The 27,045-nt window shown below is 34.9% G+C and overlaps 1 protein-coding gene across 19 annotated transcripts in view; it reads right to left on the bottom strand.

Moving 5' to 3' along the window:
* MCTP1 (multiple C2 and transmembrane domain containing 1) overlaps positions 1–27,045 on the bottom strand; it is a 595,528-nt gene that overhangs the window by 161,947 nt on the left and 406,536 nt on the right. For all 19 annotated transcript variants that reach the window (XR_008479839.2, XR_013532231.1, XR_013532232.1 and 16 more), the window contains 6 exons: positions 26,268–26,361; positions 9,941–10,043; positions 8,126–8,228; positions 7,681–7,782; positions 7,226–7,300; positions 5,113–5,232 (listed from right to left, as the gene is read on the bottom strand). Coding sequence is in view for 14 of the 19 variants with exons in the window: in XM_054252591.2 (XP_054108566.1) it covers positions 5,113–5,232; positions 7,226–7,300; positions 7,681–7,782; positions 8,126–8,228; positions 9,941–10,043; positions 26,268–26,361 (597 nt within the window). In the remaining 5 variants the exon portion in view is untranslated. The remainder of the gene's footprint in view (positions 1–5,112; positions 5,233–7,225; positions 7,301–7,680; positions 7,783–8,125; positions 8,229–9,940; positions 10,044–26,267; positions 26,362–27,045) is intronic.

The raw sequence follows: 27,045 nt of genomic DNA, 5'->3' as shown, positions 1-27,045 counted from the left end.
TCCAAAATTTTAGGGAAATTCATGAGTGTCACAGTAAGACCATCAATTGTAGATCATTTTGCCTTTGTACTTCTTTCTTTGGGTTCAGGAGTACTTCTCTTTTGCAGTTGTGGAGAAAGTAACAAAACTTACATCTAAAACATTTCCAATTTCTGCTAGCGCTAAAAAAAATTGTAGCAGTAACAACAAAAACACTTCCACAAAAATCATGTGAAAATCGCCATAAACTTGAGCCATAATTCTATTGGTGTGGTAGTACTATTATCTTTTAAATTTTCAGAAGAGAAATTTCTGTTGTTAACTTAAAATGACCATCACTACGTTCAGTGTAATTATCCTACATTTAATTGTGCCTTAATGTGAATATTAAGACTTAAACTACAGGTGATGTAGACATGCCTTTGTTTTCACATTGATATTTCTTCTTAAGCAATTCTCCCTTTTTGATCCTTGATGATGAAAGCCACTTTAGATGTTCTTAGGGTTTGTAATAACTTTTAAAAAGTCTTTATGTTGTTTAAAAGCAGTAGACTTTCTGCACAGGAAGGAAGTACATGATAAGGTGTCTGTAGGAGCCTATTGTCTTTGGTCACTGTATTACATTCCCATTGCCTCTGCAAGTCCAGTTCCTCCTTCTTTGCTGTGCTTCCTCCATTTTTTTTAAATCACTTGGCTATACAGAGCTGCCTCATGTCATTCTTTGCATACATCATCTTTGTTTTTTCTCTCTTCTGCATAATGGCCCAGCTTTCTGGGAGTAGCTGTTATCCTGAATGTGATCCTTTACTAAAATGGGGATTGAATAAAGGTGAAGCACAAATTATCTGGAAGCAAAGGAAAACCAGGCATTTGAAAAGGACCCAGAAAAAAAAAACAAATAATGAACCGGAGTGGCTTCGATGAATTGCTGTAGAGGGAATTCTTGGTTTTGACACAAAAGGAACACATGAATACCAAGGAAAACCTAGGGAGAGAATCTCAGTAGGAAACCTGCCTGGTAAGCTGCTCAGGACAGAGGGCTGAAGCCAGTAGCCCTCCAGATATGAATAGAAAGAAATGTATTTTATGACTAACAGTTAAACATTCAAACATGCTGTTTTTGGAACACAAGGTACTTCGAGGAGTTGACACCCTTTCATAATTCATGTTCATTGTTCCTCTAAGTAAAATATGTGTCTCCCTTTAGTTATTCTGTTAGGAATTGTGCTTTAAAGGCAAGAGGACATTTTTGATAATGCACATCTTAAGACTTTTCATTAAAGTACCAAATTTAAATTCTACCTTTTTGTGCACTCTGACATTTTTGTCTGGCATTTTCATTAATTTTGCGACATACATAAATGTAGCTGAAATGTTAACTGATCAATACTTTGTCTCTCTCATGTAGCACTAGCGCTCCGTTCCCCAAGGACCACACAGCAGAACAGAAATTAAATGTGTAAAATATCAAATGTTAATGTTAAACACAGCAGCACTTACTGTATAACGACAGAAAAGGCTAAAACAATTCCAAATGGACAGATGGTACCACAAATTATCTACAATCACATTTAAAGATTAAAGTTTGTCCTGTAAAATAATTCTTTGACGCACACTGAAGTGTGTCCTTTTACTGATAGCTCAGTTGTCCAATTATTTTTGTGCTCATTACAGTGAGAAATGACAGTACTGAAAAGAAAGAGAAAATGTGCACTCTTTCTTCCCCCATGTTGCACCCACTGACATCCACAAGAACACAAACGTCTGGTCAAGAGCCTGATGAAAATTAGGCCCAATTTATGAGACATTTCCATGTCTACAATAGATGATTCCTAAAGACGAGCAGTGCCTTCTGTACCACACATGTCTGTGTTCATTCTTAAGCAGACAATATTCACAGTAAAATTTTAAAACCGAATGCACCGCACACAAAATAAGCACAGGCCCAGAAATGTGTCTGCTGTATTTTATCCATCACCTTCCAGACCAATGCCTGTCTCTAATATCATCAGCTGCTTTGACTCTTCCCTATGGCAGAGAGGTAGTGTTAAAGCTGGGGCTGTCCTAAGCCTGCATTTCTGTGCTACTTTAATCGACATAGGGATTTTAAAAAATTGTTTTCCACTTTTATTATTCTACATTTATTTTTGGATACTAAGTAAATTAGAAAAGTTAAAATAGAATAGAAAAAAGGCACTTAAACATTATGAAGTTTACTGGCTTAGGCCTAAAACCAAGCCACATGACAGAAATGCCTGTGCTCTGTAAGGTGGCCGCATTTATAAAAATGTGGGCCAAGTGGAACCGATATCATGATAAAAGACCTGTGATCCATCAACAGGACATGATGAGAACAATATGCCTGTAACAATGGGGTGCTGCTCATACCCTTCTCCTAATGGAAAGCTGTTCTTTTCAATGAACTGGCCTAAAAAGTCTCTAGTTATGCAATGAGATCGTTGAAACATTTTATTTTTAAATATATAACTTAATATCTATAAGATGAATAAATATCCTAAGTATTTTTTGTTTAGAACTGCTGTGATATTAAAATTACAAAGTTTATATATATTTTAAAAGCTCTTTCAGAAATAGTATCTGCTGTGTGGCCTTGGGCAAGCTACTTAACCATTCTGTGCCTCAGTTTCTTCCTTTTGTATAATGGAAAACTAACACTGTTTACTTCTCAGGTTGTTGGGAAAATTAAATTGGCTAATACATGTACAACAGTTCCCTGACACATAGTAAGTGCTTACCAAATATTAGTGGTTGTTTTTGTCATTATAAGGAGATTTTTATGTTAGAACTTAATCAGAGGTTAGAATAAATGATAAAGAATTATGAAGTAGTTTATGAAAACTCCAGGAAAATTTGCTACAATAGTACTAAGCTATGTTTATCACAATTTAATAACTAGCTTCATTAGAGCAAATCCTTATTTATCTGGCATCATTGAAGAATGAGTTTCTACACCTAAGAAAAAAATTTAGATTAATTTATTGGTACATAGATTGATCAACTGATTCTGTCAGCCATTTACACTGGGAGCTTACTAAGTGATAGAAACTGCAGGTGATGCTGGAGGACCAGGCTGAAAAGGCAGGGTTCCCATTCTCATAGAACTCACAGTACAGGTGTAATAAATGACATTTGGTTTTGTTATTAGTTGTTTTAATCACATTCAATAGAATGCGATTCAGAGCTTCTTTTTTCCAGTGAAACACAGGTAATATTATGGGTTCTTCACCAAAGTACTCTTATTGTGTGTTCACATTGTAGTTTGTGTTCTCTTTTCTCACCATCAGTGTCACCAGGCCCTTTCCCATCTTTATTATGCCTGACTCCCTCTTTTTTTTTTTTTTTTTTTTTTTTTGTTAAGCCTCTTGCATTCAGCTTGTATTTCATAGGACTGAATCCATCAGACACTGACTATCAGCTAAGAGAAATATTATTACATTTCTTCTCCAGGGAATTTTGACCCCCTTAACAGCGGACACATGCAAGTAATATCATGTAAATGTACCTAAGTTGGTCAGAATTTCAGTATCTGATTTTTTTTTTTAAGAATCAAAAGGAAATTGCAAAAAAGGCTGCCATCTTGAATTTCATTTTACGTGAGTGACCTCCAGAAATCAGAAGTTTATGAAGACTTACACAATACACTGTAACACTAAAGTGTCCAAAATGAATGTTGCTGAACAAATAATACAATTATATACATTTCTCAGTTTTCAAATTTTACAAACAGCTGTGAGAAATGATTTTTGAAGGAGTGAATCAAAAATGGCAGCACGATCTTTTCAGGATAATTTTTTTTTGCATCTGTTATATGACCCCATAGAACCTGGAAGTAATAGTATAAAATAGACATAGAAACTCAACATCTTTTTTCCTCAATGTCAAAGAGCCTCTTGGGTAGGGAAAAATCAGAATAAAGTTCGCTTTACAGTACCACATATATTTATTACGAGAAAGAGCTACAAAAAGAATATTGAGAGAGATGAGAGAGAGAGAGAGAGTTTTTTTTTTCTCTTAAACAATGATAATGACAATCAGTTTCTTTAGGGAGACAACAACATGTCTATGGGAAGCAGGCTGCCTAACTTTCTGGTAACTTACAACACAAAAGGACATACACACTCTTTGTTCCATGTGCTCAGACATTAATGAGAGTCCCATACAAGGCCTGAGAGGAAGACAGAGCTCAAAGTACTAAACAGATGTGCATACACTCATTTGGATGGTAATACTAAAATGTTGATTTGTTACTATAATTAAGGCTCTTCTTCTAAGCCCCCATAATAAAGTTGTATTCTGCTAAACTGGCAACTATAAGGAAGCATAAGGTACTCATATTCGAACAAACATGAAAATAAAATAATGGATTTCAAAAGAACGACTCTACTTAAATTTCAAACTGAAATCCTGAATAAGCCAAAATAATGTGAGAGAAGAAAATCCCAGCTAAAGCTCAGAGCAAAGTATTCTTTTGGATTTTCTAGTTCTGCCAGTTGGTCTCATCAGCAGTTTTTAAATAATCAAAGTAAAAGGCCACAAGACGAACATATTAAAGGACTTTTTGGATCTATCGAATTCTTACTTGTGACTTTTTTAAAAGCTAGAATCTCAGAAATAATAAAACATCTCTTAAATAGGTCACATCCACTTCCAATTGAATCACATGTTAAAGCATAACCAAGCAGTATTACAGACTTCTGCTACCAATGATTTTCATATCCTGAAGAAAAATAACCAAAGAACAAATAAAATCAAATTGAGGATGGTCAAGATTATTACTATTATTTTTCACACGGAGGACTTTTCTTGGCTGTCCTGTTGGGGTTTGGAATTATGCAATATGTAAAATTTTACTTTTTAACTGTCACAGAGAAAATGATACATTGGCTGAGATGTCTTGTGTTCCGGAAATCTGAGGGGGGAAAATATATTCTTAGACTCAGACCTTGTACAATCCATCAGGTTCCTGCCCACGGCAAATCTGTCCAGTCAAGTCTTAAAATAGGAGTTTTAAAATGGCCACATCAACATAACTGTTACTATAGCCACAGAAACATGCAGCTATGATTACTGAATTTAATGAATAACAATGTAAGTAATACAGTATGATCATACCACAAAAGCAGCGAGACTCCTTGGGGGTGAATCCCAATCAAAGCAACTATTAACGTAGTATGCAGCATTTACCAGCACCATAACACAACGCTTCATTCTGATAAAGTTTCTTAGTAGCAGCTGGAAATGAAAGGAAAATGAAAATATTACTATAATTTGCAAGACTTAAAACCATCAGATATACTGCAAATTCTTCAAGGTTATTGTGACTTAAAAGGATTCAGAAAGTTAATAAAGTTATAAGAACATACCAAACAATCTGGCTCACAGTTAAAGAATTTATTTCTGAAAAAGTGGAAAGAACTGCTTTTTAAAGTAAATATAATTTTAAAAGTAATGTTAACATGTAGGTTGAACTACCTATGCTCATAAGAAAAAAAAATTTCTAACAGACTAATTTCTTTTTTCACTTACACACTATGTACCTTTATTAATTTTAAACTCTTAGACCTTATTGTGGTTTTGAGATTCATAGAATGGTTTAATTGCAAGATATTTCAAAGTGAAGTTGGAATCTGTTTATTTAGGGTCTTACAGAAAAACCTATCCAGAATTGCTTTCTTATAGACAACAAAATTTTTTCACCATTTTAGTGGAATTCCTTCCATTCTTACTATCATTCTATTATTCTATCTATCTATGTATCTATCTATCATCTATCTATCTATCTATCTAATCTATATCTCTCCCACAATAAATTTAACCTATATTTTCTCATTATTTTTTTCATAATTTTGGAAGTAAGGGAAAATGTATGGTACCCAAGTACTTTACAAAACCTCTTATTAAAACAAGTATATAAAAATTGATATAATTAGAAATTAAAATTTAAAATTAAGGCATGACTACAACTGTAAAAAAGAATAGCTCATGTACAATTTGATGATTCAAAAATACCATAGCTATATTATAATTAGAATAATTTATGTCTGCAAGTTAATATTTTGCTATTTTCAAATATACTTCAATGCTGATATGATATTTTAAAGAAGTAGTTATCAAAGTTTACTGAAGTCATATGGAAAATATATATATGTGTGTAAATACAGACACATGTATGTGCATGCCAACTTTGACAAGTTGCTAAATTGGAAATTCCTCGATGGCAAAGTAGAGTTTGTCTATTACTTTTCCTTCTTTGCCCCTATCACTTTACATTAAGAACTACTTTTATTACTTTCATGTATAATTGTGAAGAAATCTTATTTACATTTCTACTTAGATATTGCATTTGTCACTCATATACTGACTTAAACAACCAAATACTCCATTGTTTTGCTGAATTTATTAGATTAAAAGTAAAAATATATTTAGGCTTCTAATGTTATAAAAATTATGAAATATTTCAAGGCACAAATATGTTTAGTGAACTTTTTAGCTGTAACAAATACATTTTAGTTTTGCTCTGCCTGTGAATTGGATGTAAATTTTTTTAAAAAAGGGTGGTTTAGCACTTTTTAAAAATTTGATATTAAGCCCAATTAAAAATGATAAGCAATAGACATCAAGCTCAACTTAAATTTTTCATGATAGAAAAATCAGATTTCCTGATTCTAACTTTCTTAGCTAAAAATAATAAAAGTTTACTTCTGAAAGATCATAGTTAAAATCTAATTAGCAGGAAGGTTTCCCTCAGAAGACGGAGCCCCATCGCATCTGGATTAGAGGGAAGAGCTTAGGCTGGGCTCGCTTTACACACACCTGCAACATACCTGTGGGTGGTCTGGACATATATTTGAACCTCGGCTTTTGGTGTTCTCATTTTTTATACATTCCATGGCAATCAAATTGCATTTTATGTTCAAAATGATCATTCTTTTGCTAACATATGACTACATATCCATTATATGCATCACCTACAGTATCCCCTTTCCTTTCTGACCACCCCCATCCAATTTATTAGTTTGGTATTGTCCTTGTTTGATCTTTTAAAGAAAAGAAGGAAGAGAGAATAAGAAAGAATAAAAGAAAGTGCCATTTTCAATAAGTAGATGATCAAAAATTCCAGTCATCCCCCCTCCATACCTTTAAAGTTTATTTGAATTTACTTAGATGTTTTACAGATCTAATCAGGTCTTCCCAGAGGGATTAATCTTTTCTTGTTTTTTTTTACCTGTTTAGAGAGTCTGTTTTCCTCTTCAATGTACTTCTGTTCTTTGGGTATTAATGTTCGTAAGCTGGCTTTCACCTATACATCAACATATGTGTCTGTTATGGATTAATATATTACAAATGTTTACAAGTTTTTCACGCAGTTCAATTTGCAATAATCTCTAAAGTTTCAAAGTCCTGGCTGCTGTGCTCATAAAATATAAATGTATACAGTTGCACATGCATGCGCTTCCCTTTCTTATGCCGGCAGGCAGTGGCCAGAACACAACCGCAGCAGCAGTCGCCAACTAGAACAGAAAGTGTGGGTGTGCCAGGCAGTGGCAGAAGCGTATTCTCCAGGATACATCAAGGTTTAGAGAAAATGAGGAATGACAGAAATTCTCTACAAATCAGGAACAAAAGCTTTCATGAAACTGAACTCTTTAGCAGTACAAAAAAGCCAAAGTTAAGACTTACAGCATTAAAAATCACATCTATTTCAAGATAGATGACCCCCTTTGTTGGCCCTGTCAGCTGCTTGTTTTTCAAGACGTAGGCTTTCTGTTCACCATTTTGAATCTGCGGGAAAAGGACATGACAGCCGTCTGTCTCGCGGTCTCCACTGAATACACTCCCTCAGTGACCTTTGACCCCCAGCTGCTGAAACTGACAGAGAACCCAAAACAACTGTGGCAATTCTGACAAGTACCTGTTCATTACCAGGATCAAGTCTGTCAGGAAAAATTAACTATCATGGGATTCAACATGGCCGTGAATTGAGTATGTTAAAATTTTTAGTGTTCTTATTACAGACCTTGGTTGAGAAATGACAGACACAGAGCTAAGAGTTTTCTTTCTTTCTTTTTTTTTTTTCTGTGAGCAAAAGCAACGCAGAACAGTGTGTCAGGTGAATAAAACTTACAGACAGCAATGGTATAGCAACTTTGCCCAGAAAGTCAGCACTTCGGTCCCGATCTTCATCATAAACTGTCACTTCAAGAACTGAATGGATATCTTTAATGTTGCTGCATAATAAATATATGTAAGAAAAAAAGATTTCATCAGTGGGAAGCAAGAACAAGAATGGGTTTGAAAATTTAGATAGCTCCAGCTGATTTTGTGTGTGTTTATATGCATGCTATTTGCATACACACATACACAAGGTAGCTTGGTATCTGACAGAATTTCCCATAATGCAACTACAGTGATGGTTCTATGATCTGTATCTTTAAACACCATTGTAATTTCAAGTTATCATTTTTTAATGAAATATAATCTCCTATCTGAATGGGCACATAATAAGTTATTTAAAAAATCAAGAAGTAGCACCGGTAGGTTTTAGACTTTTCCTTCTTCTAATTATCACAATTCACACCTTTTCATTACCCTCACATAAAACACCACCAGGTTTGATATCAACAAGAGTTACAGTATATTTTATATAATTATTCTTTTATATAATAATAGGACATCTCTTGTTTGTTTATAGCTCTCACCAAATCATTGACTTAGTTTATGTTAGATTTATAGTAAAAATTCACAAGCACAGAAAATAGAATGGAGAAAATGTAACATATAGTTATTGTACCACCCTGGAATTTAGAAATTAAGCAGTGTTTCATTATGTTCCAAAGGCAACATATGTTAATAAACAACTGTGTGAACTCTTCATATTTTTGTTTCTGGAAAGTAAGTGCAAATTGTTGACAGCATTTATTCTTTGATCAAACTGTTTACCAAGAAAACATGAATTAAGAGGAAACAATAAAGTGAATATATTCATTACTGAAAAATTGCAACCACATGAGAGAAGAGGCTTTATCAGGGCACAATCAATTAATGGCTTTGATAATAATCAAACCTATTCATTCAATTATGCATTCCAGAGAAAAATACTCTCTGCAATCTTCTTAGGAGTACAAGTCTCCTGACCAGGCTTTTATCTCTTACAAAAATGTGGAATTCCTTAAAAATACATTGGTCAGAAAGTTAAAGCTGATTAGTTACCGGCTCTTAAGCAGAGACATAATAAATTAATAAAGAATTTCACAGTTTTTCATATACAAAAAAATAGAAGTATGTTAGAAAACTTTAAAGAAGTACTTATGTTTGGAGAATTTTCCTTTGTTCAGAGTTCATTTCAAAAGCTCCCTTTAAAAAACCGAACATAGGAGTTACTATAGTATAGCATTGGCAGCTTTTACAGTGTATGATTGAAAAGATTTACAAACTTTTTAAAACAAAAGGAAAATTAACTCAAAGGGTGTTTTGGTATCCAGGACAATACTTAATATTCTCATTGTGCTAAAATGAAAAGAACCAAAACTAAAGCATCTGCCTAAATCGAGACTGGATTGTTTGCTGATTTCAGCAATGGAACAAATAGAGCTTTGTCTTCCTTGGTGTCAATGCAATTGGGAAGAATTTCAATAGAAAGTATAAAAGGAAGAAGCACTATGGCGATTTAGTTAATGGGAACAAAATCCTTAGTCAAATCATATAAAAGCACAGTTTTAAAAAATGTCTGTGAAAACAAAGAAAAACGCCATACCCTTTCCCCCAGGTTTCACTTTCAGGAAGGTAGGAGGAAAATTCATTGTTGCTAGCAAAGGCAGGCCAGATGCGTTGAGTTGTGAATAAGTTAAGAATAAACACACACATTTAAAAAAACAACCCTCAAAAATAAATCGAATTTAACACAAGTTTGGATTCAGAGCCCAAAGCAATGCCTACTTACAAGGTGAAGACTTTGTTCCACTCAGGATTGAGATTTTTGTAGACAGTATGTGTTAACAGTCTATCGTTGTTCAGTTCTACCACACAAAATGGGTCGCTTTTTCCTACAAGAGATTTTCAGTAAATATTTTTAGTGTAAATGGCACCCACAGTTCACTGTGTCAAGATGATGGCCATATCTCTTTTGCAAAAAGTTTCATAGTAAACAAAAAAGTGAAGTACAATTTTAAAAATTAAAAAAAGAAACCACCATCAAAATAGAGCTAGATGTAACTGGTTGATGTTAGCAATTGTTATGATTCATAGCAATTTAGAGGCTGAAAAAAATAAAAGAGACAAAATTATATAGCTGGCACTTCAATTTGCAATTTTTTAAAACAAAAATAATTCTAAAACTGGCAATTATGATGGAGAATGTGATGCATGTCCATCCCTAAATCGGTTTTTACTGAAATCTGTAAGAACCATCTGAAAAGTACAGCCCATTTCCTCTAAGGCATATATTTTTTTCAACTCATCTGATTCACTATTAACTTGTAACAGGAAATTCTAATCATGTTTATTTTGGAAAAACTACTATATTGCAGAATTATAATATTTTAATTGGACCAAGATTGAGTTACTTTCTTCTGAGATATCGATGATATCACAAGAAGGTAAATTAGACCCTCTGAGGCAGAAAAAACATCTACCATTTGAAACTAAACATCAACAACTAAATATGCATGTTAAAGAGCAGAATCTTTTTTTTTCTGTTCACTGAAAATAAAGGATTTGGAAGTTATAATCTGTGTATAGCAATTCTGCCCTGCCATACTCAAATCTCATCCTTTAGGCAATTACATTTTGTGAAGTCCTCAATATTTTTGTAATGTTATGCCCTGTATTATAAGAACCCATAAAGTCAGAGGCTCTACGGGGGCAGCATTAATGATATTAGTGCAGCATGTAATTTGTTTGATACCTTATACAAATGACAATGAAATCAATATTTAGACAAAGCTGTCCAGAGGTCATATCTTTTAAACTACAATATTGATTTAGACTACATAAGAGGTTAATGTGCATATTATTAACTTTAATGATAAAGAATAATTGTTTTAAATGCATTGTGAATTGTAGTCGCAGTAGTTTACACTTCTGCAAAAGCTTAAATATCATTGAAGATTTTCAATTAAATTTTAATGGGAAGGAATTAATTAGCTATCAGTGACAGATAAGCTACGTATTCCCATCCATACAGCAGTGTATTTACTTTCCATAGTGCCATTTTTAAAATGAGCTGTACAAACTTTGACTCACCTTTACTTTAATTTATTAACTTTATATTAAAAAAGAGATTTAATATGTGTATGTTAGTTCAGTGGCCTCATATACTCCAGGATAACTGCATAATTTAACATCGTGGTAGTCTTCTCAATTTTGGGTCTTGAAAATAATTTTAAATGAAGAATAGAGCACTACAAGAGCACCAGCTCTTATGGGTCTGGTGAAAATTGTACATCTGGGTGAGGATCGGTATTATCTTTTTTCCTCCAATCTTCTTTGTCCTCTTGCCTACATGTTACCACCCTCACATCCAACGCACACATCCCATGAAAAATAGTGTTCAAAAACGAGTATTTTGTTCACCAAAACACACTGCAATAGGTTTTATTTGGCACATCAGCGACTTTATCTTTTCCCATAGAATTCGGATTTAAGCATAAACAGGCAGATTCAAATGGTTTTCCAAATACAGTTAAATGTAAGATACTAGGTAACACCTTTCAAAATAACTGTGCCACATCTTAGGTAGTTAGTAGGTCACAGACATAGGAAAAGCTGGGTAATGTTTTGACTGTTGGTTCACTCAACTGACAAATATTTATTACTTACCATATACCAGGCAGTGTTCTATTTGTTGGGGAAACAGCAGTGAATTAAACAATTTTTTAAAAATCCCTTACTTCATGGAATTTACATTGAAGAAGACAGACAATAAATATATTTTATAGTATCTTAAATACTATGGGGAAAAATAAAGATGGGAAAGGTAACAGGGAGTGGTGGTATGTATATGCAATTTTTAAAAGGACTGCAGGGAAAGTTGTGTGAAGATAGTGACATGCAGGCAAAGAAATGAAGGAGGTGAGCCTTGGATAACCCAGAGGAACTGTCTGTGGAAAGATCAGAGAAGTGCCTGAGCCAGGCATTTCCAAGAGTATCCAGGAAGCCAGTGTGGCTGGAGGAAGGTTTTGGGGAAATTGGATGGAAAGGGGATTGGAGAGGCAGCAGTAGGTGACACAGAGAGGTCTGGAAAGAGTGGCAGGTCTCTGAAAAAAACTTGGCTTTAACTCTCATTAAGCGGGGAGGTTTTGAAGGATTTGATTGAGGAGTGACATGCTCTGATGGCTGCTATTTGGAAAATAAGATAGAGAAAGGACAATGGAGGGGTATGAAGAAGAGTCAGGAGGCAATTGCAATAATCTAGGTGGTGGGACATGGTTAGATTCTGGCTATATTTTGAAGGGAGAATCATCAGAATTTGCAGATGTCAATATTTAATCATCTAATATACCTTCACATTATTATCTGATGCTGAAAAACAATTCATTGAGCTTAGCCAAGCCAGTTATTTTTTTTTCTCCAAGGAGAATAAGCATTCAACAAAGTGCTCAGACCAGATATCTCTAGAATCTGACAAAAAGGAAAGTATAGGTTAAGGAGAGAGCAGGCAATTTATGATTACTTTCTATTCATCTTTTCCTTCTGAAAAGTTATGTTTTTACAGTTATCAGTAATGGATGCCAATATCAGGTCTTTCCACACTATGTTATGTTTGACTTATTTAGGAATTATCTTCCCGTCACTGCATGATTCAAGGGCAATTAAAAATTAACAGCAATTTCAATCAAAATAATAGTAAATGTATAATATCAAATTCTGTAAAGTTTTACCACTAAAAAGCAAGGAATACGGTTGTATTTTTAAAAGGTGACTACACATAGTTAAAATGCTTATCTGGTTTGCCAAATAGTGTTTTAAATGACTGGCTTTTCAGACCTAAATTTTGCAGACTTGATTATCTGCCACTTAAACAAACAAAACCAGTCAGAGAAATACTAGTGATGGACCTAACCATTAATTATCTCCTTAATTATTCCTTCCTTTTATCCTTTTATCATTCCATTTAGGCCCTAAGATAGGCTTCTCTGCTTGATGAGAGTACCTGGGTTGTGGGGTTGACTCTAGGATGAAGTTGATGTCTCTAAAGTGCACTATATTCTGCAAAGTTCCAGACAGTGATACAAAGCAGTCCTCTGTATAGTTTTCATTCAATACTGTGTGGCTAGAAGTGCAAAGAATGAAGGCAGCATCCAAAATTGAAGGTATTTTGCTTCTGATAACTTTTGAGAGCCTAAATATATGCGAACACAGATTATATAATCTCTTGTCTCCCTCTCACTCATTTTTATCACACGACTAAAGCAGACCTGTGGGTATCAACTGGCTCTTCCTGAAGCCCCATTATTTTGGCTAAAAAGAGTCAATCCTTCTCCTTAAAAATGCTAGAAACTGGAGAATTTGGTTCAGATAGAAAATAGAAATGGTGGCAGTGCCGGGTGAGGGCAGGGTGCTGTGAGGTTGATTGCTTTAACCGCCATGACAGCTAGGAAGAAAATCAGTGTTCCTTGAGGACACCGCAATTTTCCATGTTGACAATTTTCTAGAGAGAAATAGGAATGCTTTCTGAAGCATTCATTACTTATTGAGTGGCTGCTCTGCTCACCCCAGAATTTTGAGTATCATTAAGACAGTCTAGCTCTCAAGGCATGCACAGTTTTGTGGACATGATAGACATGTAAATACACAATTATGATGCAGAGTTGTAAGGACGGTAATAAAGGTAAGTGAAGGGTGCAACAGGAGCAATGGGAAAGAGGCATGCCATTCTGTAACTGCAGAACATAAAGAAGGAAGGGAAGCGAAGACTTTTCCAGTGGCTATGACTCTGGTGATCCATGGTGCTTGTACAGCTTGATCACAGCGCTTTTTAAAGCAAAGGACAATGACATTAAAAAACAGACTAACATTTTATGATTAGGAATATTTTGCTTAAATGTATTTGTACCTTTAATAGTCTCTATAATACAAAAACCTAGATATGTGTTACCTAACTGCTATAAGCTAGATACATAAAAATATTACGTTAAGACTGATATATTTATCAGTAATCTAGTTAAATACTAAGGGTTATTTTTTCCTATGGATCTTTATTTTTTTTAAAAATCTCCCACGAGAATTAACACTAAAGAGAGTCTTTTACCCTAACTCATAAAACAGAATCTATAACGGAATTTAAAGCATATAGTCTATTGTCCCAATCCTTTTTTGGGGGTGAAAAGCCATTCCTACAACAATAAAACAAACATCAGAATTGTCTCCAATGGGTGTCTTTTCTGGCAATCTTCAAAATAGCACCAAGGATTAAATGGGGTGCACTGACTGGCTAATTCTCTCTCACTCTTAGTCCTTGCTCTTTGAGGTCGCAGCACTGACATACTGATAAAGGACTGTGGGAAAGTCTGTACCGCCCCTGCTCACTTGCTACCTGTTTTGTGGGCAAGTGGACGACTTCAGTTTGTGCAAACTACTGGTTTGCGCATTAAAGTTACTCAAAAGATACTGAATGATATACTTGCTCCCAGAATAGAGAGTTAATCCTGATCCACCAGTGGTGGGCTTTGTCCGGGGTCATTTTGCTGCTGACAAGTAGCACAGTTTGCTGGGTGTGATGTGTTAAAAAAAGTGTGTGTATGGGGACCCAGTGACTACCTCTTTGTTGCCATGTCTGAAAACACAGAAGGCTTTCAATAGAATGGAAAGCAATTCATACCCATGGGGGCCTTTTATTTTAGGCCTACCTTGCACAAATTAGGTTCTTTTGTTTAATTTTCTCAGTTGCCACAGTTTGAAATGACTATATTTTAATCTTTTTTTTTTTAAATCAAGGTTGCCATCTGTCCCTTATAGAAACTGGCATTTCAATCATAACATATAACAATGTTATAGTTGAGGGAATTCCATAGCGTCCATCAGAACAGAAAGCAACGTATGTCGAAGACATCTTCCAATCCTCCTTTTATCATTGGAGATGAGGCTTTGACCTTATCCTTTTCCATCAACTGACCTAAACATATTTTAAACATCTGACTAGTAGAATTACATTAACTCACACTCTTAACTAGGTCCCCACTGGGTCTGATTCTGGGACTGAATAATAATAATAGGGCTTCTCTTTTCTCACTGAGTCATGAAGCAGATTTCATTATGGCAAGAAAATTGACACCCTAGCTGGGCGCGGTGGCTCACCCCTGTAATTGCAGCACTTTGGCAGGCTGAGGTGGGTGGATCACCTGAGGTCGGGAGTTTGAGACCAGCATGGAGAAACCCATCTCTACTAAAAATACAAAATTAGCTGGGTGTGGTGGTGCATGCCCATTATCCAGCTGCTCAGGGGAGGCTGAGGCAGGAAAATCGCTTGAACCCAGGAGGCGGAGATTGCAGTGAGCCCAGATCGCGCCATTGCACTCTAGCCTGGGCAACAGGAATAAATCTCTGTCTCAAAAAAAAAAAAAAAAAAAAAAATTGACACTCTAGAGTTGTGGCTTTCAACCTACTAGATCTAACAGTTTTTTTCAAATTGAAGATTTTGCAGTGTCCTCTTTACTATCCTGAAATAAAACTGACCCATATACAATTTCAAATTTTAATATAATGTCAGAACTCTATTATAAAGGAGAACTAAACAGAAAGTTGTTTATAATAATATCATACATTGATTTATTCAACAAATATTTATTGAGTGCCTACTATGTTCCAGGCATATGGACCAAAAAGGGAAATGTCTTCGCTATCTTAGAATTTACTTATAGTGGGAATGGGGGAGAAAGAGAATAAATACCGAACATAGTTACTAGATATATTGTATGTTAGATAATAACACATGTTAATAAAAAAAAAAAACAGAAAAAAAATAAAGTAGGTAAAGGGGTTTGAAGAGGGTAGAGGAGGGGGCAGTTCTTATAGATTTAATTGGGGTGGCTGGAATAGGCCTCATCGAGAAGGTGAGGTCTGAGCAAAGAACTGAAAGAGGTAGAGGAGTAGCTAAGTAGAAAAGTGGAGAAAAGTGAAGAATCATTTCTGGAGAAAAGTGATCCAGGTAGAGAAAGAGCTACATCAAAAGCCTGGTGTGCTCGAGGCCTCTGATACTGGGGCAGAGTGAGCAATGGGAAGATTAGCAGATGTCAGAGGAGTAATGGGGAACAAGGTCATTAAGTGCCTTGGATACCATCTTAAGGTCTTTGGTATATACTGTGGGAAATGGCAGTGATTTGCAAGGCTTGAATCAATAATACTATGTATTTCAGGATGCAATCTAGGTTTAGACAATCATGAAACAGATTTTAAACCTGTATCAATGTCTATGTTTAGATGCAGAATTAAATTTTCGTTATGTAGGACATTTAGCATTCCCAACCCCAGCTACCAAGCACCAGTAGTGTTCCCCAGTCACTGTGGCAACTAAAATTCCCTCAGAAATCTCCAAAACACCCAGTGAGGCAATACTACCCTCTCCTTAATGGATAATCATTGTCTAACAGCAGCAATTCTTAAACATTTTGGTCTTAGAAACTCTTAAAAATTATTGAGGATCTCAAAGAGTTTTTATGTGGACTATATCTATCAAAATTTACCATTTCAGAAAGAGAACATTAAAAATATTTATTAATTCACTAGAAATTAATAAATCCATGACTTATTAACATAGGAGTAATCAAACATTATGTAGCCTTTGGAAAACTCCATTGTACACTCATGAATGAATGAGAATAAGAAAGGCAAATAATATATTAGTATTATGAAGATAGTTTTGGCTTCAGAGATCCCTGAAAGGGTCTTGGGGATCCCCAGAGGTTCCTGAACCACACTTTGAGACCCAAAGCCAATGGAAATAGGTAAAGCTCAATGTAAATATGAATTTATTTTCCCTGGGATCTAGAACTATCTGCAAAAGAATATTTACAGAATTTCGTGTAACTAGATGCCTTCTTGAGTCTTAGAATTGAACCATCTTGATATATGTTGGGAAGCTCAAAACTTATGACAGAGGAATAAGAAGTAAAAGGAGACAGACAAGAAACTGAAAAAGAAAGAAGGATACTATGGGATCTATAAAATGAGAAGAGGCCGTGAGAAAATTATGCCTAAGCTTTTAACAGCTTAGATAAATTATGGTAAAAACATTTAAATACTTCATTTTCAATTCACATTTAATATAGAAACTATATGCAAGTGATTTGTTACAGGCTTAGAAACACAAAAGTTGTTTGGTCTAAAATGAGAATAAAAATACATATGAAGCTCCTTTGTTTTTGCAAGGCTTGTTAGATACTTTAAGATTTATAGTAAATATGGACCTTCCTGCAGAAAAGCATGAGGTTTCATATAAGCTTTCCTATAAATAAATTAGTTAGCTGGAGAGATCTTTTGCAGTAAAATAAACTTCTTTATGCTTAAAAAAATTAAGTACTCTATTAGGTGATTAAACATTTTAAATGTATTTTTTAAAACTAATTAAAGGCAATAACTGAAAATTGTCATCTGTCAAGTCGTTGCCTTTAGAATAATGTCTTTGTCTCTTTATTTCTCTTTTGTAATATATCTCATCCAGGAGTCTTGGTACCTACTATAAGATCTTAGAATCTGAGGGCTTGTAAGTAAATCTTAGAGGTCAAGTTCAAAACCTCATCCAGGGCTTGTATCTCTCTGCAAAAAAGTGGTCCTTCACTCTCTGCTTCAACAGTTCTAGTAATGTGGAAGTCATTACCTCCACAAGAATCTTTGAGTCCATTTTTTTTTTGGCAATTGTAATTTGTGGAAAATGTTTCTTTACATTGTATATAAAACTATGTCTCTGCAGCTTTTTATATATTCTATAATTTGCCTTCTGTAGTAATTAGAAAATCTTAATGAAATGATAGGCATGAAGGGAGGGCACAGAGATAGATAGATAGGCATCTATCAGAGGGCACAGAGAATATGTGATCAATGTTTCTTATCTGCCATCCTCTGCTGGACACGGTGGACGGCTTGCTAAGCATCCCTTCTAACTACTTGCTATGTCTCTTCCTGATCTATAGAGGACATAAAGCCTAAAGTGAAATTTCTAGATTCCCTTGCAGCTAGACATATAGATGTGATTTAGGTTGCAGGAATTAGATGTTCTTGCCTATAACTTGATATTACAATTCAATTAAGTGAGAGCACATGGAGTCGATTTTACTGCTACAGACTGCAAGCAGGGGTCATGTATCAGTTGTCATAGTATCTTCCCAACTTGTTAATGTCAACAACTTCTTGGTTCTGCCATGTGGCTTTAATACTAACCTCTAGAGACTGAACTTAGAGTCTCTTTTCTTCGGCCCTTCCTGCCCCCCAAAGTTTCTGGATTCATTTAATACTCTATTATAAATCCCCTTCTGATTAAATTTGCTAGAAGGAATTTTGCTCTTTGGACCTAAACCTTGACTATTTTCCCCCTTGAGCTCTTATCTACACTCTCCTCATGACAGGACTTTGGATGATTGACAAAATAAATCATATGCCCTCAACTTCTTCTTTTCTCCAGTATAAATATGTTGGTGGTTTTTGTGGAAAGATCTATATCAGCATGCCTGCTCTGCCATTTACAAGCTGGTATGTGTGTGTGTGTTGATCACAGAAAAGTTACCTAACCTCTCCATGCCTCTTCAGTTTTCCAATTTATAAAGTGGGAATAATAATAGTCTCTAATAAGGTTGTTGTGAGATTAGTTATGTATAATAATTCTTGCATCAAGCCCTGGTTAGTGTCTGACATGCAGGGCTCAATAAACGTTAGTTGTTATTATTATTATTACTGTCATTCCAGCGCTATTCTCAATTGACTTGATTTTAAAACACCAAATATATCAGTTGAAAATATATTCTGGTTAGTCAATGTCTTTCTTTAAAGAGTATTCCCAAACTGGATTCATACCCCAGCATGTCTGATGAGTCCACAATAGAGTATCCCTCTCAACATTTTACCTTTATTCAATGTAACAGAATTGATGTGTGTGTAATTTACTCTCATGGAGTTTAAACTCAGCTCAAATCCTAAAGTCCTTTTTTTCGATGATTAGAGCAAGATATCACTGTTTAGTACCCAGGAAAGAGTTTGGATTTATACTTTTTAATGTTCATCTTGTTGAATTAAGCCTATTATTTGTCTGTAGTATAAGATTGTATATATATATATATATACTGGTCTCACATAAAATGAATTAAGTAGCCCTCCTAGCAACTTTGATAAGTAAGCAGTCAATTACCTTCTTTAAGTAACTGGTAAATACACTGAACAGCTTAGACCAAGGACAGAACCCTGCAACCCACTTGGCATCCCCAGTGACATCAATCCTTTAATAATTACTCTTTAGGCTTGACTGTTTAGTCATTCACGAGTCCAACTATACTATCGTTTAACCCAAGTATCTCTGTAGTAAGGTTTTGTTTTGTTTTTTCAAACCCTAGTTAAATCCAGATCCTCTCTATTTGTAGCATTTCCCGATCCATTGTTCCAGAAAATGCATTATTTGCACAATTATGTTGTACTGTAACAAAATATTTTTTAAAAGTTTAATTTTAAACAATGATTCTAGCATCTGAAAGTATTTCTTCAAGCACTGAGTGAAATCGTGGAGCTAGCCCTCTGAGCCAAATCAGCAATTTGCTATTTCTTTACTCAAAGGATCATTTCGTAATCTTTGTTCTACAGAACCTGATTAATTATTTTATAGTATTTATTTTTCCCTCATTTCCCATTGATAGTGGGACCACCACTTTCTCAGCCCATAGTCCTTCACCTCTAGCACATATTAAACCCAATTATTAATCTCTTTTGTCATCCCACCTATGGGCAGTATCTTCTAACCATGTGACCTGCATATGAATCACACAATTTCTGTAATTCTCGTTAGAACACTGGCTCAGATTCAGGCTTCATCAGCCCTTGTGCTAAATTATCATTTTCATTGCTTTTTTTGAAGATATTTGATAACAACTGTTTGGTTTTAGAAGAACACTTTTTCTATAATTAGAATTTGGCTAGTTTTAAAAAATGCAATTACTAAAGAAAGTAACTTTTATTTCTATGTAAGATGTGGTGACTTAAAAGAAGGAAGAACAATAATTTGCTTTCCTTCCCTGTGATATTTTTACTTGTTTAGGCTCATTTTTAGGAAGAGATTTATATAGCACTAATATGTTTATCATATATATGTATATAATATTGTTTTCTATAGTAGGTATATTACTGTGATAAGAATAGCAGGTGCTGTATATTTTTTGAGGCATTATAATTGGATAAAATGTCTTCTCATGGTATACTATCTGCTTAAAAGTCTTTGATAAGCATAATTATTAAAAAGCAAATGGAACATTAGCTTGTATAATGCAAATAAAGCATACTTTGCTTGAGAAATGTCCTATATATTCTGTGTTAAGACTTAGGGTTTTTGTTTCAAGCAATATAATTTTGAGATGTTAAGACAGTAAAGAAACTAAAAATATTTGCACACCCTCTCTTTTATTTAGTAGATTATTATATCCTTGATAATATACAAAGATGAAGGACTTCCACTGTATTTTATACAGTTCTTTCAATAAAATTATATAGGATTTATATTTTCTGTTCTTCCAACATAATTTTTAAAGAATGATTGTAATATCTAAGGCTGTATTTATCAGACATCATCAATTTTATTAAATATGGTGATAGCAATTAAAGGCACATGCTATTAATTCAAACTGCTACAATTCTACTTTAAAGAGCAACTTAGCAACCTCTTCCAATAGAGCGATTGTATTCTACAGAGCACTTGAAGCAACAATTGCATATGTCTTAAGCTATTTGCTAGAATAACTCACCAAAAGTTAATTTTTTTAAAGGACAATATCTCGTCTATGTCATGTATATGTGCTTGGTATTTCTCAAACTGTATATAAAACTTTCAAAGATCAGACTTGCCTTTTTCTGTACAGCTGCCTTTTCATTTTCTTTCTCTGAATAGACCCATAATGTTCAGGGAAAATATCAAGAATAATAAATCCAAATCTCTGTATAAAATATACCTTCATGACACACTCAAGCTGGAAATCACAGGAACCAATAAAAATGCAGGCAGCCTCCTGATAATGAGGTCAGAAATACAAATAAATTTACTTTTAATGAAGACTGGAGGCACAGTAATCAAAGTGTTAAAATTCATTTCATGCATATCTCATTTGCTTCTTAGCTGATATTTACCACGCAATTCTGTGAGAAAGTAGAGGCCTAAGATGCTCCAGATAAATGGCTCAATTAATTGTACTGAGGTAGACCTCTTTGAGCTGAGCCAGAGCTGTGAGCTCTTTATTAAAAGCACCATTCTGTAGCCCATAACCTTGTTCCTTGACTCCTCTCTGGTTTCCAATTTAAACAAGTCCCCATGCGGCCTGCTCTAAAGGGCTTTGTCTCCCTGTCATTGTTAAGAGAGCTGAGGCATCCTGGAAGTGTGAAATCAGACCTCATGAGTTGAACGGTTCCCCAGGGAACGCCGGACTGCGCAGAAGGTCAAAGTCATGGGCCGGACCATCTAAAAGTGTCTGATCGCCGGTCTGTGACACAGCAAGTTGGGGGTGGGGGCCTGGGGGCGGGAGCTAGACTGAAGAGGACTGAAATTGAACACATCTTAATTAAAGCCCACAGACAGCAAAACAAAATGTTTTCTAGGCAGCCTGTCAAATGGGGCTTAAATTTAGCTCTGCTAATGAATCTGAGCTGCTAACTGTTATTTCTTAAGATAATAAGACTCTGATGGAAGCTGATAAAAAAACTGTAGCATGTCTTTTTCTGCTGTTTTGTTACTTAAATATTTTCCAACAATGAAGACAGTTTTCCAAAAGAAAAACATGGGAAAAGTCTATGCAAATAAAAGGGTAGTAAACATCTCTCTTAATAACTAGTAGGTTTCCAGACTACGGGGCTGGCAAGTCACAAGTCTTATGCATAGCCTTGTTTTAGAAAAAGATACGCTCATTTAATGGGACGATTTCAGTGACAGATTCTCTTAATTGTAAAATTCTCTCTCTCTCCCTTTTTTCTTTCCCTTTTCCCTATTGGTTCCTGAAGGAGATGGTGCATTAATTTGAGAGATCAATTCACCTGGGGTGGAGAAGTTTTATATTAGTGTACCTTTTAGTACAGTGAAAAGGTAGGGCATCTTTTGAAGGGTTTCACAGTTCTCCCATATAGCTGTTTCAGAAACTGAGTGGCTGGTCTCCCTGGGGAAGCTACGACCTCTTCCTTAGGAGCTCAGAAAAAAAAAAAAAAAAAAAAAAAACAGAGAGAAAGAGAGAGAGAACCCAGGGGAAAATGAAATGAAGGGGAGGGGCGGAGGAGAAGAATTCTTTTCTCTTTCTCCTCTTAGAACTTGAAAGAACCAATAGGCCGGGTCTAACTAAATACTCTGCAAAGAAAGCCTCACTCAACATAGGAGACTTGGAATGTTCTGTTGAAGCAGAAATTAGGCCTTGCTCAAGGAAAAGAATAATCAGAAGCTAAAAAAGACAAATGATAACATGAACTATTTCCTACCACCCAAAGAAAAAATATTCCCCCACCCCACCCCACCCCACCATTGGCCTTTCCTTACAATGCGTAGAGTTTTAACGAACACTTGATTTAGCTGCAGAGAGAATCTTCCCCAGTGAACGCGGGGCCAGAGAGTCTCTGGGTCTTGCTTTGGTGGTGCGGAGAGACATTAACCTTTTCCCTGGTTAGCTGAAAGGTAAGTAAGTTGTACTGAGAGGTATTTTTCAGTGACTCAAACTTTTTCCCTTACGAAGAATTTAGCTGACCAGCTTTTCAAACCATAGTGCCACTTTCTCAGGCTGTGAAAAGCTGCCCACAATTTGACAGAAATTTCAATCCACACTTGTGCCTAGCTCAATGCATGTGTATGTGTGGGAGTTGTAAATCGAGGCCTTAACCACCAGAGTTAATCTCTTTTTTAAATCTGTATTAACCTTAATGATTTGAAGTGCACTGTCCAACACTGGGCTATTGAGACCGAAGAAAAAACTACCCTCGACTATCAACAGTTTATTAGGGGCTTAACTGAAGTGACCTACTGTAGTAGTGTTCAGCTGAACAAGGCTATAGGCTTTTTGTGGAAAGGGAAAGAATTGAGGGTTTCATTAAAAAGTAATTTGTGCTTTATACTCACTCATTCAAAGAGAGTCTCAATTGCTCTTTATTCACACAGAGTTAATACAGTATCACAATGTTTCTCAATGAATGTGTTGTAACAAAAGAAAAATTTTACATTTTGAAAGGGAAAAATTCTTTGTAACTGTAGTAAGATTGATGGCTACTTAAAAGACTATAGAATCTTTCTTTCTTGTGCTCATGTCTAATGATGGAATATTATAATTTAACATTTTTTGCTAAAACAATGGGAGTTTAACTTTATGTTCAGATCATTAAAAATATCTTAAAAATAGAGCCAAGTTGTTCAAATATAAATTTGTCTCGTTAGACTTATTTAGAAAAAGTGTTCTGAAACCAAGCGCGTATCTTAGAGTAACAGGCTCATTTGTACCATGTCAGAAAATATTCTTGCCTTAGCACAGACAGTTAACAGTGATTTAAAATCTCCTCTCTCCATCTACAAAATTCCTAAATGGATGCTAACTTGAGGATTTGAAGATGGCGCTAGTCAATTGCCTCTTTTCAAACTATTGCCTAATAACTTGTAGGGCCTGACTGTTGTTATCTACTGAGATGCACAGCACATCTTTAAAGTTCTTTGAACAAGAAATACAGAAAGCAGACAAAGAGCTTACTTGTGTCCCAAATTTAATGACAAAGACAAGGAAGCATCAGGATACATGTGTGTGTGTATGTGTGTGTGTGTGTTTATGTGTGTGTGTATATATAAAATATCCTTTTCAAAAGTAAAAATTATTTTTAAAATTGGTAGTATATTCAGACATTTCTGACTCAAATATATAGTGTTCAATTTTTGCCACCATCACAAATGTCATAAAGACCACAGAAGGTCCAAGAGTGAGCAAGGTCAAAGACTGAATTATCTTTTTGCCCCTGAATAGTTCAACATCTCTCTTGTTCAATTCAGAGCACATTAGATTATAAGGTCAGCATGAAAAGGGGAATCATTAGATTTATATCTCTAAAACTGGAGGAAAAAATGGAGACTCTGTTATTTAGTATTCCCCAAATTAATGGTCATTTTATTAAATGAAAATTATGTCTCACTGAATCCCCAAGGGAAAGGCTATTGTTATTCACGTCAATTTACATCAGGAAAGAAATATCTCTATTTTTTTCCAGGTTTGAGAGAACATGTATTTTAACTTCCATAGTGGCACACAGGCCAACTGGGTTAATCTAGTTTGCATATTCATGAAGTTTGAAAATCAATGACAGCTTCTCTCCAAGAGAAGACAAACTTACACAATTCTATCCAATTGTATAATGGGCAGGTATCTAAGCTTTTGAAGTAAAACAGTACTTGCATTTTTCTAAAAGAAATGATTGTGCCAGATTAATTTGATTATAATCATACTAGAAATAAATATCATAAATAAAAAAATGTATATATTTTACATTCAGTTTTGTACAGGAGCCAAATTAGCATATATGCAAATATTACAAACTACCCACTCTCCTATTTTCAGGTATGTGTGTTTTGAAAAAATATGTGACAACTGTTATCATCTTCTTGGTTAGAAATGAGTTGATAATTACCTTTTTAAAGGAACTGTAAACTAATATTTTTAATTTTCTCACACATGGTCACTTAATAGGCAAACATTAAAATATAAAAATATCGCAGTTTTTGGAACAAACATCTGCTATTTTCATTTGAAAGCATGTTATCTTTTAATTTGTTTTTGATTCTGTTGAATGAATTAAAGAAATGTACAGTGATTTCAGATCCTTGGATAATAGAAAAAGTACACTTCTTCCCTTAAAATAAGTCTGTTTCCTCATTAGGATTATCTGGCTGAAAGTTCACAATGGTAAGCAAATTTCTAGAATAATAATAAGTGGATCTTATTCAGAAACAGTAACATTTGCACAAAATTGGTTAAGCCAGTCCTATTTATTTTCTAACTTGAGATGGCTAATTTAAGGAACAGTATAAATGTCCCCCAAATCCTTAAGAAATATGATCATAAATGAATGGTCACATTGTTGTAAATTCAAAATAATTATTTAATTGTGAAAATTGATTAAATAATTGCCATCAGCCCATTTGTTAATATGTTACAGAAACAGCATTACCCAAAGCAGAAAGCTTTAAGAGACAAAACTAATTTTGACATTTTTACAGTCCTGTTTCCTACTTTAAGAAATTTCAAATAATCTAGAGGCTTAGTTGAGATCCAGAATTATCTCTGGGATGTGCCAGGGCATTTGGACGACTAATGAGTTGGATCAGCAACCCAAATATCAACAGTTCATACCACGTTATTGAGTATTATGCACCTAAACTTTTCAGTGAAATATGCAACAGATTTCACGCATGTTTGAAATGTAAGTGTTAATGCTATGACAGAAGCTGATTCTGTATAGCACTGCTTCAATATCTGGAAATAACAATAACTGGAAGAAATATTCCTAATACACTGATTAAACTTTGAAGAAGGTAACAATTCAAAAATCATTGTGCTTTTTAGTGTTTATTTTTAATATATTACCCTGCCTTTAAAAAGCAGAGATACTATCAAAATCAAGGGGTTGGAAAAAATTTCTAAGATCAATTCTAAATCTTTTTTTTTTTTTTTTTTGAGACCAAGTCTCGTTCTGTTGCCCAGGCTGGAGTGCAGTGGTGTGATCTTGGCTCACTGCAACCTCCACCTCCCGGGTTCCAGCAATTCTCCTGCCTCAGCCTCCTGGGTAGCTGGGACCACAGGCATGTGCCACTATGCCTGGCTAATTTTGTATTTTTAGTAGAGACAAAGTTTCACCATGTTGGCCAGGCTGGTCTCAAATCTCTGACCTCAGGTGATCTGCCCGCCTTGCCTTCCAAAGTGCTGAGATTACAGGTGTGAGCCGCTGTGGCTGGCCAACCCTGAACCTTTCTATTTATTTACTTTGATGATCCAGCCAGGTGAAATGCAGAGTTGAATTATTAAATGGTATAGACCTTGTGTGCTGCTTGATATGAGCAATAGGGGAATTGCATTATCTCTTACCAGTGACGTCAGCAGCCATCAACCCTTCCGCTCTGATGACTTTCACCTGGAGAAATCCCACATCTTTCAGGTTGTGAAATATCCTCAATGGGCTCTGAAAGACCCCAACATCAGTATTAGAAAGGAGAGGTCCCAAGGAGTCTTAAGGAGTGTGCTGAGAAAACATTAAATTTTTTAGTGTATCTTCAGACTTTGGGGGCAGGAAGACCAACATTAAACTAATTAAAAAATTTTTTGTACTATTTTCCTCTTGGTGAGTTTTGAAAATTGCATATGCTAGCTGAGGGTTAAACTACCTAAAGACTGTTTTCTAGTATTTATTTCAAAAGACTTATGCAATTCGACATAAGAACTTAAGTAGTTCCATGTAAGTAAAATACATACATAATCTTTTAAAATAAATCAAATTGATGACTAAAAATAAATTCAAAATAGTGAGTGATTTTTCTTAAATTTATAGTTTCATTTGCTATTTTAGTATGTATAAAATGGAAACTTTGATGCTGCATAAGGGGTTCAAAGGATCATTTGTGTTTCTTCAGTATAAATTACCCTTCCACCATCATGAATGTACACCACACACACACACACACCACACACACACACACCCATGTGGATAATTGTTGCTATATAACTAGATTTTCTGAAAGAATTAAAAAAAAACACATTCACTCCCATAAATAATTATCAATAAATAATGATGAACAATAAATTCTAGAATAGATATATCTGCTTTTTTGTTTTCAATCTCCTCTAGCAAGCAAAGCACTCCAAGAAA

Source organism: Callithrix jacchus, chromosome 2 (genome assembly GCF_049354715.1).
Source record: "Callithrix jacchus isolate 240 chromosome 2, calJac240_pri, whole genome shotgun sequence".
NCBI lineage: Eukaryota > Metazoa > Chordata > Mammalia > Primates > Cebidae > Callithrix > Callithrix jacchus.
Note: the sequence above shows the minus strand (reverse complement) of the source record. Positions and strands in the feature narration are given on the sequence as shown.